General features: G+C 52.2%; 1 protein-coding gene across 1 annotated transcript in view; it reads left to right on the top strand.

Moving 5' to 3' along the window:
- Nucleotides 1-12,170, top strand: part of SLIT1 (slit guidance ligand 1) — a 195,448-nt gene that overhangs the window by 17,077 nt on the left and 166,201 nt on the right. The window contains exons 2-3 of the mRNA XM_017880044.1: nt 10,021-10,092; nt 11,458-11,529. Coding sequence (XP_017735533.1) covers nt 10,021-10,092; nt 11,458-11,529 — 144 coding nt within the window. The remainder of the gene's footprint in view (nt 1-10,020; nt 10,093-11,457; nt 11,530-12,170) is intronic.

The raw sequence follows: 12,170 nt of genomic DNA, 5'->3' as shown, positions 1-12,170 counted from the left end.
GTTTCTGTCCCGACCTGCAGGACAGTCGAACGGGCCCTGGAAGGGGGAGTGGGAATGGAGGAGACAAGAAAACACAAGAAATGGAGACAAGACAAACAGCCTGATCAAGTCTCGTTTATTGAGTGTAGGGTCATGCCTTATATAGGCTGGCAGGGGAAGAGGTTGGGCCAGGGCGGTGATAGGGGCCGGATCTTCTCAAATTACAATCGCGCATGCGCCGTGGGTTTGTACTTTTCCCGGGCGCGGGATCGCACCTGCGCCCTGGGCTGCATATCTTCCTGGGCGGGAAAATGTTTGCGCGCGCGCGGGAAAGGTTGGCGTGCGGGAACAGTTTTGGCGCGCGCGGGAGAAACTTAGGCGTGCGCGGGAGAAACAGGTGCGCGCGGGAAAAGCTTTGGGCGCGCGCGGGAAGGGTTTATAAATAAAGAACCCGGGAATGCGCCCCCTTGTCTCCGCTTTGCGGAGATCAAGCAACAGAGGTCGGCTAATTCCGGGCCTCATGGCTCCGGACACTCTCCCCTTACAGGTAGCTGGGAAACTGGCCTTAGACAAAGGACTTCCTATTGACCTGCAACTCCGATGGCTGTCCGAGCTCCAGAGGAGATAAGTGGGCACCTGGGCAAGCTGGTTTAGAGGAGGGCGTTTGACTGGAGGCCTGAAGGCTGTTCGGACAGGGAGCCTAGTGCATGTGCTGGGGGCAGGGGAAGAGCTTGCTGAGCTCTAGGCTGCTCCAGGCCAGAAGGAAGCGCTGATATTGAAGGGAACGGGGGAGCAGAGTGGAAGCCCTGCAGCTGGGGGGCTAGTATTTTCCTATTAAAGGGCTGAGGAATGATTATTCTTCTACCCCGTAGGCCAAGGCAGGCTGGCCAGAGGCCTTCGCCCTTCGGGAGCCACAGCTACCCTTTCCTTGGGCTCACTCTGCCCTTCTGGGCTCAGGCCTCCAGGACTTCAGAGTCTTCCAATACCTGCCAAGGCTTGCAGCTGTGCTCAGGGATCCCTCTGTGACCCCCTCCTTCCCCATCAACCTCAATTCCTGGAAACCCCAGACTGTACCCGCTGGGGCCTCAGGCCCTCCTGCCTCACCGCTGCTTGAGGCCAATGCTGGCTTTGCTCAGATCCTCGTTACCCCCACTTGAGCCTGGGAGGTCAAGGCTACAGTGAGCTGTGATCATGCCCCTGCTCTCTAGCCTGGGCTACACGGTGAGACCCTGTGTTAAAAAAAAAAAAAAAAAAAAAAAAAAAAAAAAAAAAAAGGGGTGGAGCTGGGATTCCAGCCCAGGCCTGTGCCTTCAAGGCCTGAGTTATTTGGCCCAAACACTGAACCACTTGGATTGGCTTCCCAGCTCTGACACTCAGCCTGTAGGCTCCATTTCCTCATTTGTAAGGTGATGTGAAAGACGCCTACTTCCAAGGGATGTTGTAAGAAGTACGTGGAGCTCATGTTTATGGAGCAGCCAGGCCAATGCTGCCCCATGGAAGGGACCTGCCCCATTCCACCGGCTACTCTGGCTCTCCTGAAGACTGAGACCACCCCCGAGCAGGAGGAAGACAACCTGTCCTTTCCTCTTTCCTCCTGAGGGTGTCTGGAATCACCCAGCTGTCTCACTTAGCAGCTTGGACCCTCAGGATGCGATTTCCTTGCTCATATTGGGCTCACTTATGAGAATGGAAAGACCTGGAAGAGAGGAGGTTGTTGGTAACATGGGAGCATCCTCTGCGTGGAGCTTTTTTGGGGTGATGTCCATTTGGGGAGAATGTTTCTTTTTCTCTCTTTCTAAATTTCTCTCTCTCTCTCTCCCTCTTCCTCCCTCCTTTCTCTCTCTCTCTCTCTTTCTTTTTTTCTTTTTCTTTTAACAGGGTTCTTGCTGTCTTGCCCAGGCTGTAGTATAGTGGTACAATCATAGCTCATTGCAGCCTCAACCTCCTGGGCTCAAGTGATCCTCCTACCTCAGCCTCCCAAGTAGCTGAGATGACCATGCCTGGTTAATTAAAATAAAACTTTCTTTGTAGAGATGGGGTCTTGCTATGTTGCCCAGGATGATCTCAAGCACTTCTCCCCTCTTGGCGTCCCAAAGCACTGGGATTATAGGAGTGAGCCATCATGCCTGGCTGGGGAGAGCATTTCTTAATGTGTGTGTGTTTATTTTTGGAGTAGGGAGACAAAGAAACATGGAAAACCCACTCAACTAATGCTATTTAAAATGTCAATTTTAATGCAAATTCTTTCCTGTATTCAAGAAATACTTATTGAAACATCTATCATGTGCCATGTTCTGTGTTGCACCCTGGGTGTACAATAGCAATAAAACACAGTCTGTGTCCCCAGGTTGCTTCTAATCTCATGTGGAGGCTGGGACATCAGTCATGGAATCCTCCAAATCAGTATAAATTGACTCTGACTGGGGGAGGTGGCTCACACTTGTAATCCCAGCACTTTGGGAGGCCGAGGCAGTTGGATCACTTGAGGTCAGGAGTTGGAGACCAGCCTGGCCAACATGGTGAAACCCTGCCTCTACTAAAAATGCAAAAAAATTTAGCTGGATATGGTGGTGGGTGCCTGACAATAGCTTGAACCTGGGAGGTGGAGGTTGCAGTGAGCTGAAATTGCACCACTGCACTCTGGCCTGGGTGACAGAGCAAAACTCTATCTCAAAAAAAAAAAAAAAAAAAAAAAAAGCAATTGGCTCTGATTTGTGCTACAAAGGAGAGGGTCAGGGCGCTCTGTGGGCCTGTGATAGGAAGGTTTGCCAATTGGAGTTCATGGGCAAAGAGGAAGGAAGGAGCATTCCAGGCAGAGGAAGTAGCAAGTCAGAAGGAACATGGGGTGGGCTGGGTTGGTGGACACAGAACAGACCACTCCGGGAGCTTGTAGTTCACGGTAAGGAGATTTTTTTTTTGTAAGATGGAGTTTTGCCCTGTCACCTAGGCTGGAGTGCAGTGGCACAATCTTGGCTCACTGCAACCTCTGCCTCCTGGGTTCAAGCGATTTTCCTGCCTCAGCCTCCCAAGTAGCTGGGATTACAGGCACCTGCCACCACGCCCTGCTAATTTTTGTATTTTTAGTAGAGACAGTTTTCGCCATGTTGGCCAGGCTGGTCTCTAACTCCTGACCTCAGGTGATCCACTTGCCTCAGCCTCCCAAAGTCCTGGGATTACAGGCATGAGCCACCGCGCCCGGCCACTAAGGAGATTTGTCTTGATTCCAAGAGCAATGGAGATCCATTGAAGGCTTTAAGTGTGGAGTGACATGATCAGATTTGCATCTTGAAAAGACCACTCTGGCTGTGGCTTGGAGAGCAGATTGGAGGGGGGCCAAGGTGAACGAGGGGAGCCTGTGAGGCGGCGCTTCAGGGCTCAGGCTCGAGGATAGAGGCATGGGGCGGGTGTTGAAGCTGGCGGGTGGTATGGGGGAAATGCGCATAGGCCAGCCTGCAGATTGGGGTGTTAGGCCTCTGTGGGCCCCTTTACTGCTGTCTGGGCAGTGGCTGGGGAGGGAATTTCTTTCTTTCCTCCGTTCTCTCTGTCTGACTCTGTAGACTCTCAGCGCCGCAGCCTTGGCCAGGGTAAGATTTCAAAGCAAAGAGCTGGGTGTACCGTTCCCGAGCAGGCTTGTCTTATTCGGTGATAGCATGTGTGGTTTCTTTCTTTCTTTCTTGTTTTTTTTTTTTTTTTTGTTGTTTTTGAGACCCTGCAGGAAGGGTGAGCCTCTCCATCCACCACAGGCTGTGATGAGGAAGGAACGTTCTAGTCCCTGAGGTAACAGGAGTGGCTGGAGCTCCAGGGTGAGAAATTGTGAAGCTGGCGCCAGGAGCCCCCAGAACAGCCCATGAGGGGCCTAGGGAGTTTATTCCTGCAGCCCCAGGAAATCCCAGGGTTTCTTTTGGTGCCTCACAAATACCCAGAGACTGGGGATCAAATTCTTGTTTCCTGAGAGGATTCAAGACATCCTTGTGTGTTTTTGTTTTTTCCTTGGTAACTTTGCTTCGGAGGATTTTCTCCAAAATCTTTTGCCACCGAGGTTTTCCTTTTAGGTTAGGACCACACAGGAATGGAGGGAAATCAGGGCCATTTGCCACTGGAGCATTTTTCCTCCTTGGGGAGAAGGATGGGTGTCAACTCATGACTTTTGGAAGAGGGAGAACCATCTTAGGGTGTCTTCCCTAGTCTTCAGCTTCCTGGGTCCTGCAGGGAAGTGAGTGACTCCTCCCAGTTCAACTTGGCCCTGCCAGTCCAGCACCGGCTGGAGCTGAGCCAGAGGACGCCACCTCCTGGTGGAGCCATAGTCCTAGAGGAAAATCACAACAGTGGCAGTAGTAAAGATAATCGCAGCAGGTAATACTGCTGTAGAGAGCACGAATTGTGTGCCGGGCATTATTCTTGTGTTTTAGAAATATCAAGACATTTAAACCTCACCACATCTCCAAGTGGTGGGTCTTACCATCATCCTCATTTTATAAATCGGGAAACTGAGGCATAGAAAAGCTAACTTACGTGCCCAAGGTCACACAGCCAGTGTAATGGTGGAGCAGGAATTTGAAGCCGGATGGTCTGGCTCCAGAGCCCACACTCTTGGCGACTAAGAACACTTAGCTCAGCCTGGCCGGGGAGCCCCCGAAATTGTTGTGTGGGCAGAGCACATGGTTTCGTTACGGAGCCCCAGTGCAGCTGTGTCCTCTACAAAGCCCTCAAGTTTTGTTCTTCAGCTCTGTCCAAGGCATGGCCACTTGAGGTGAGGGCATGGGATGAGGGGACAGAGGGAGAGTCCAGCAACGTGAGGACTTGTGACGTAGGAGACAGAACGTGGAATCACACTGGCTGGGGTCTGATCCTGCCCCACCACTTATTAGCTGTGTAGCACCGTGCAAGTTGCTTCATGCATCTGTGCCTCAGTTTCCTCCTCAGCAAGTTGGAGAGCATATGACTCCTGTTATAGGTTGTGAAATGAGAGTGAAATGAGATGAAGCATGCTTAGGGTCAGGCCTGGAACCTGCACATAGTTGGTGCCCAGGAAGAAGTGGCAGGTGTGGGCTCTAGTGGCAAAACCTCAGGGAGCGCAGGTGGGCTCTGGATCTTGGGATCTTCCTGAGACTTGAGGCTGGGACCTGCCCGGGTGGGCCCACTCCACCAGCTGCCCTGGCTGCCCTGGGCTTAAGGTCCTAGCAGCATCTCCCAGTCTCCCCTGGCAGCTTGCTGGGGGAGGGGATTCTGTGGCAACATTGAGGACCTCCCATTGGAGGAATTAGATGCGGTAGGAAAATGTCCTCCTTGCCTTATTCTAGCAGCCTTTGATGAGGGGAAGTGGCTGGCTTAGGTTGTGAACTTGATGCTGGTGGGAGAGAGGATGGGCTACCCAGTGGAGGTCACTTTCTCAGCCTAAGTGGCAATAATGCCTCCTTAGGCAGCAGCCGTCAGACCTGGGAGCTTAGTGAGAGCTCTCAGGCTGCGGGCTGGGGTGAGGGGCTCTCCCCTGAGAGAAGGCATTAAGCTCTGCGTTAGACAGCAAGGCTGATGGGGGCAGGCTGGGGTGGGCTTGGGCCTCTTTTGACATTCTGGCCCAGAAGCAGAGTCCCCAAGGGAGAGGCTGTGCTTGCCTTGCTGTCTGTGCCGTTGTCTTTTTCTCGCTGCTTGTCTTAGGTCTTGTGTGGAGTGGGGTGTAGGAAGTGAGAAACAGGAGTGGGACTAAGGAATGCACCCCTGCACCTGCACTGTGGGAGCTGGTACAAAAGGGTAAGAAGAGAGGTGTGCTAATGTGGGGTGTCATCAGAATGTCCTCTCCACCTCTGCCCTGCCTTAGTGGGAATTCCATCCTCAGGGATTCTTGAGTTCCATTTTGGGTGCCGCCTTGTTCAGATAAGTCAGTGTTTGTCTTTGCCTCAATTTTGCCATCTGTGGGAATAATTATCATAGTCAATTGCTTTAGTTGCCATGAAAAGGAATGAGTGATGAATGACATGTAAAATTCATCAGATTTTTCATGATTTTGACCAAGTAATTGCATTTACAGGAATGTATTCCTCCCAAATGCTCATCAACCTTTATGCAATATTGTTTATAATTGGACAATATCTAAACAGCCCAGGGATACCAGTCACAGGGAATCAGGGAGAGAGTGGTCCAGTAACTTGGTATATCCAAATGAAGGGACACTTCATGGCCGATCGGAGTCTTAGGTGGAAAATACACAGTGTATGATATTGTAGAAGGAGGGGGTAACATTTATGTCTCATTCATCCTCTTCAGAACCTTGCAAAACACTTTGCACATAGTAAGTCTTCTGTAAACGTTTGTTGAATTATCTTAAGTATATAAAAATAGTTTCCAACAAAAACAGGCTTGAGGGCAAATATTTCAGAACATTAAAAGGAGTTATTTTTTAGTGATGGGATTATGTATGACTTTCATTTTTTTCTTTGTTTTGGAAATGGAAAAATATTCAGTAATGTGCATAGCACTCTTATTTTTCTTTTTTTTTTTTGAGATGGAGTCTCGCTCTGTCGCCCAGGCTGGAGTGCAGTGGCCGGATCTCAGCTCACTGCAAGCTCTGCCCCCCGGGTTTATGCCATTCTCTGGCCTCAGCCTCCCGAGTAGCTGGGACTACAGGCGCCCGCCACCTCGCCCGGCTCGTTTTCTGTATTTTTTAGTAGAGACGGGGTTTCACCGTGTTAGCCAGGATGGTCTCTATCTCCTGACCTCGTGATCCGCCCGTCTCGGCCTCCCAAAGTGCTGGGATTACAGGCTTGAGCCACCGCGCCCGGCCAGCACTCTTATTTTTATATGCAATAATTTTTATTTATATGTTGGCTATTATGGATATTATATGTTGGATATTATGTTTGTTTATAAAAACAGATGTCTTTAAAAAATGAAAACTGCAGAAAAGTATACAAAAGAAACTGAGGTCACCTTGAGTCCTACCACTTAGTGGTGACAGCTATTACTATGTGGCACACAGCCCCCAGCACATTCTGTATTCTTGTGTGTGTGTGTGTGTGTGTGTGTGTGTGTGTGTGTGTGTGTCTGTTTCTACATAAGCAGTGTGTTAGTCCATTCTCACACTGCTAACAAAGACATAGCTGAGACTGGGTAATTCATAAAGGATAGAGGTTTAATTGACTCACAGTTCCACATGGCTAGGGAGGCCTCAGGAAACTTACAATCATGGTGGAAGGGGAAGCAAACACATCCTTCTTCACATGGTGGGAGCAAGGAGAAGTGCAGGAGAACGGTCCTTTATAAAACCATCAGATCTTATGAGACTTATTCACTATCACGAGAACAGCACGGGAAAGACCTGCTCAGACGATTCAATTACCTCCCACCGGGTCCTTCCTATGACACATGGGGATTATGGGAGCTACAATTCAAGATGAGATTTGGGTGGGGACACAGCCAAACCATATCAAGCAGGTTCTTAGAAAAGGGTTGCCTTATGACCTTTTCCCATGTTCTGTGTCATGCACAACTTTCTTTGTCAAGACAAGCAGATCTGTGCCATTTTAAATGGCTGCATGACAGATGGCAGTTTCGCAGATGTGCTGAATTCAACCAAGCAATGTTCTACTAATGTCCATTTTACTTGTTTAAGATTTTTCCTCTTATAATCAATGCTGGCATATTTTATAATAGAAAACAACAACCAAAATGCCTTTTGGTTTTAGGTTTGGGGATAAACATTTCAGCCCAAAGAAAACCAGCCCTGCTTGGGAAGAGAACCACTTTTAAAGAGCTTCATGATGACATTCTCAGTGTTTGAAGAAAGGCCAGGGTGCAGAGGGAGCAGGTTGGGGTGCAACACAGTGAGGCTCAGAGTGGCTGTTTCAGGAAATAATATTTAGTTCATTGAAAAATGACCTTTACATTGAGCAGAGCCATCTCATTTGGAGAAGGTGTCCCTGCAGCGTTTAGGGTGGGGAGGCGGCTCAGTCAGGGGCTCTCACCAATGGCTTGTGTTAGCTTGGAAAGGCCTCAGGCCCCTCTGAGAGATCCTGTTAGGAAAGTGATGAGGAGAAGGGAATGAGTTTTTGCAGCTGCTTCTGAGGATCAGGAGCCAGGCCCACGGGACGGGCAGCGAGAGGATGCGTTGAATGTTGAGACAGCCTGACCTGGTAGAAAAAGCCTGGCCTGCGGGTCAGATGGCCATGGGTTCAGATTTCTGTTCCGTCAATTACCAGCAGGTGACCTTGGGAAGGCACCTAGCCTCTTAGAGCCACTCTCATCTGTAAGATGTGCACAGTTACTACTTTTCTGCATGGTGCGTAACGCCAGTTCCTAGATGATGCAGAAAAGGAATCCACGTGTTGTTGATCTTAGTGGAAGCAAGCCTAGAACATCACCCAGACCAAACACTTTCTTTCTTTCTTTCTTTTTTGAAATGGAGTTTCGTTCTTGTTGCCCAGGCTGGAGTGCAATGGCGCGGTCCTGGCTCACTTCAACCTCCACCTCCTGCGTTCAAATGATTCTCCTGCCTCAGCCTCCTGAGTAGCTGGGATTACAGGTGCCCGCCACCATGCCCGACTAATTTTTTTGTATTTTTAGTAGAGATGGGGTTTCACCATGTTGGCCAGGCTGGTCTTGAACTCCTGACCTCAGGTGATCCGCCTGCCTCAGCCTCCTAAAGTCCTGGGATTACAAGTGTGAGCCGCTGCACCTGGCCAGACCAAACACTTTCTAAACACCTGGAGGTCAGGGACTTTGTTTCTCAAAGTAGCTTGGACTTGGGTTGAGCTCTTGGTCATACCTAGAACTTTTGACTAAAGTTGGCTAAGTGAGAAGACTGGGCTGTAGGTGAACATGGGGCGTGTGTGTGCGCCTGTGCGTGAGAATGTGTGAGCATGACAGTGTTGAGGAAGAGGTGGAGGCAAGCGGGAGCTGTCCCAGGGAGATAGATGGCAGAGGGGACAGCTGGAGTGAGGCCTGAGGGAGATTCTGCTGTGTGGGGCTCAGTGGGGGAGCTTTCTGGGGTAGGGAGAGCCTCACTCCTGGAATGGCCTGCCTTGGTGAGGCTGAGTGAGGCTGGGGGGGCGCAGACAGCTCTTCAGGTGGGTCCAAGGTGGCTTTGGAAGGAAGAAGGGGCCCGGCAGCCCGGCATGGGGTGAGAGGAGGAGCCGTAGGCCTGGCCCCAGGACCCAGATGGTGGGGGTGGCCTCCCTTCCTGGCCACCCTCCTGCTCACTGCTGCAGGACTGGCCTCCTGGCAGGCCCCCCATCCCCCTGACCCAGAGCCTCCGCTGGCCCTCGGTTTCTTCTCTGCTTGCTCTCTCCAGCCTTCTGTGATCTGGCCCGTCTTCCCCCAGCCCTGCTTCTCACAGCTTCCAACTCTCTGGCTGTCTGCTGCCCCCTTCACCCCTCAGCTACTACAGGCCTGATGCAGTGTGGTCCTCGAGGCACGTCTGCTCCCTCCCGGTCGTGTGCAGTTCTTCCTTGTCTTGGAGCCTCAGCTTGTGTCCCGTTTCCTAAGTCCTTTAAAATTGCATGGCCCTCGGTGCTCTCTCTTGCTCAGAATATGGACAGCTCGCAGGAGCCAGTGCCACCAGACGATAACACTGGTGTCCCCATGGGGCCCTTTGCAAGCGCAGGCCATGCCCTTTACTTGCTTATACCCTGTGCTGACCCTATAAGTTAGACACAGTTGTCGTCCCCATTTTATAGATAAGGAAACTGAGGCTCAGCGAGGATTCTACCTGAATAGCCTCTCTCCTTGACTAGTTTCCACATTCTTCTCTGGGTGAATGGCTCATCTCTCCAACTAGACTGAGCTGCATTAGTGGGCAGAAACCACGTTTTCGGTTTCCACAGCACTCGCAGTGGTGCACCCTGTGCCCTGCAGTTCCAGCGGGTTGGATGTCAGCTGCAAAGAGGGCCCAGCTTGTTGGGCCTTGACACAGACTCAACTCACAGAAGCCCCCAGCCCCAATGATGAGATGACTGGCTGATCCAGCAGGGAGGGCACCTGGAGCAAAGCCCCTGGCCTGGGGGCTCACCCTGCTCACCTCACTGCTTCCTTCTCTCCTTCTTCCTCCAGGGAACTCAATGGCAACAACATCACTCGGATCCATAAGAATGACTTTGTGGGGCTCAAGCAGCTGCGGGTGCTGTGAGTATGGGGTGCTCCCTCCCACCCCACCCCCAGCAGTGCCACGGTGGTCCTGGGCAGGGCCCTGGCTGTGGGTGGTAGGGTGGTGGACTGGCTGGGCCCCTCCACTGTGGAGTCGGTCTTGGCAAGACATCCTGAGGGGTGTCAGATGGGGTGATGTTGAGTCTTGAGTCCTAACTCGTCATAAGATCTGACGTCCTGTGCTCTCAGGGTAGTGCAGGGATCCTAGGACCTCAGTTCTTTCAGAACTCCCACCTCCGCAGTTCTGAGGGTCTTTGGAGGAACAGGGACCTCATGACCAATCGTCTCTGAGGTCAGAGCTGACAAGCCACTGGGCAGCGATCTGCTCCAGAACCCCCTGACCTGTGCCCCTTCCCAGGCTCTGGGTGTGTCCCTTCTGAGTCTGGGGAAGCCCAGGCTCTGTCCAGGGATTCCCCTCCCCTCTGCCCCCAGGCCTCCAGAGGGAGCCTCTCACACTTCAGGCTTTTGGAAACAAGGCAGAGAAAGAGAAGTGTCTGGTGGCGTTTCCCCCCCTGCCCTGCCCCCAACGTCATCTGAGGCCCATGCAGGGGCACGCAAGCTACCTGCTTGCGGGTGGAGAGGGACAGATGCAGTGGGAAAAACATACTTGACTATCTCAAAAGTTATCAGGCAATAGTCAATCTGTTGGTGAAAAATGCTGCCCCACCAGCCGGATGCTCTGGGTTTCAGGGCACGTTGGCGGCAAGGGGACGCAGAGTCCCACAGAGCCAGGTGGTTCAGTTGGCGTGGGCACCCCACTCTTGTCTTCAGCAGATGGGGCCAGGCGGGGTGGGGGTACAGGCAGAGAGGGTGTTGTCTGCCAATTGTAGAGTGTGTTGCTGCCTGTGTGGGCTCTGCCCAGTTGGCACAGGCTCCCCTCCCCCGATACTGGCCGGTCCCCCCTGTTCTGTCCCTTGGACATGTGCCTTCAGGGCCCAAAGAGGCCAGGGCACGTGCGCCAGCAGCTCAAGCCAGCCTGTGCTGCCTGCTGCTGGGCCTGGCTCCCTGGAGCCTGATTGGAGCGGACACATGGTGCTCGGGTGCCCCGCGGCCTTCTGCCCTGGCAGGCAACTTCAGAGGGTCGGGGGTTGCAAGTGTATTTTGCAGTGAGGTAAGATGCTGGGAACCCTGAGGAGCCCATGTTGGCGAATTTGCAAAGGTGTAAGGAAACTGGGTCTGCTCAGCCCAGGCATAGGCCTGTTTGAGGCTTGAGCATGGCTCCTGTCTTACTCCCTTGCCAATGCTGCCCTGGCAGAGGTTGCCTCTGCCCCTCCGTCGTGCCAGCTGTTGCTAGCAGCCCTTGTCCCACACCCTGTAGCTGTCCTTGTCTCTTTGCTTCCCCAGGCAGCTGATGGAGAACCAGATTGGAGCAGTGGAACGTGGGGCTTTTGATGACATGAAGGAACTGGAGCGGCTGTGAGTCCTGGCAGGGTGCGGGCCAGGAGGGCGGGGGGCTGGCACGTGAGGGAACTGGCAGGCCAAGCTGCTGCCAGGGATGAGGGGCACTCAGGGGAGGGGACCCCACGCTCAGCCTGCCTCCTTCAGCGGATGGAGCCAGGAGCAGCTGCAGCTGTGAAAGTGGTCACAAGGCATGGTCACAGAGAAACCTGGAGTGGGTCCCCACCCCACATTCTCCATGCAACTGTCCCTGTTGTTTTTCCCTGAAGATATGTGAGGCAAAAAATTTACATAATAATACAGAGGAAGTGAAATTTCTTCCTGTCATCTCATCCTGACATAACCGCTGTCCATTGATTTGTGTGTCCTTAAAGGAAGCCGTGGTGTGCCAAGCGGACCCATCAGGGAAGCCCTAGGGGATTGGTGTCTTAGGTGCACAGGGCCACAGTCCAGAAATGTGAAGGTGGAGGCGTGTTCTGATTCACATGGTTTGTTGCTGAATAGGGCTTTTAAGTTTGAAAATGGGTCTTGATCAAGTTTTGCATTTCAGTTTGGCAACGATGAAAAAAAATGGTGGGGTGAGGTGGGGGATGGGCACTCATATTCACGGTGGTCGCCGATCGCTTCCTTCTGAAAGTGGACTGGCTGTAGGTGTTAAG

The sequence above is a fragment of the Rhinopithecus bieti genome, unplaced genomic scaffold, assembly GCF_001698545.2.
Source record: "Rhinopithecus bieti isolate Rb0 unplaced genomic scaffold, ASM169854v2 scaffold_425, whole genome shotgun sequence".
Taxonomy (NCBI): domain Eukaryota; kingdom Metazoa; phylum Chordata; class Mammalia; order Primates; family Cercopithecidae; genus Rhinopithecus; species Rhinopithecus bieti.
Note: the sequence above shows the minus strand (reverse complement) of the source record. Positions and strands in the feature narration are given on the sequence as shown.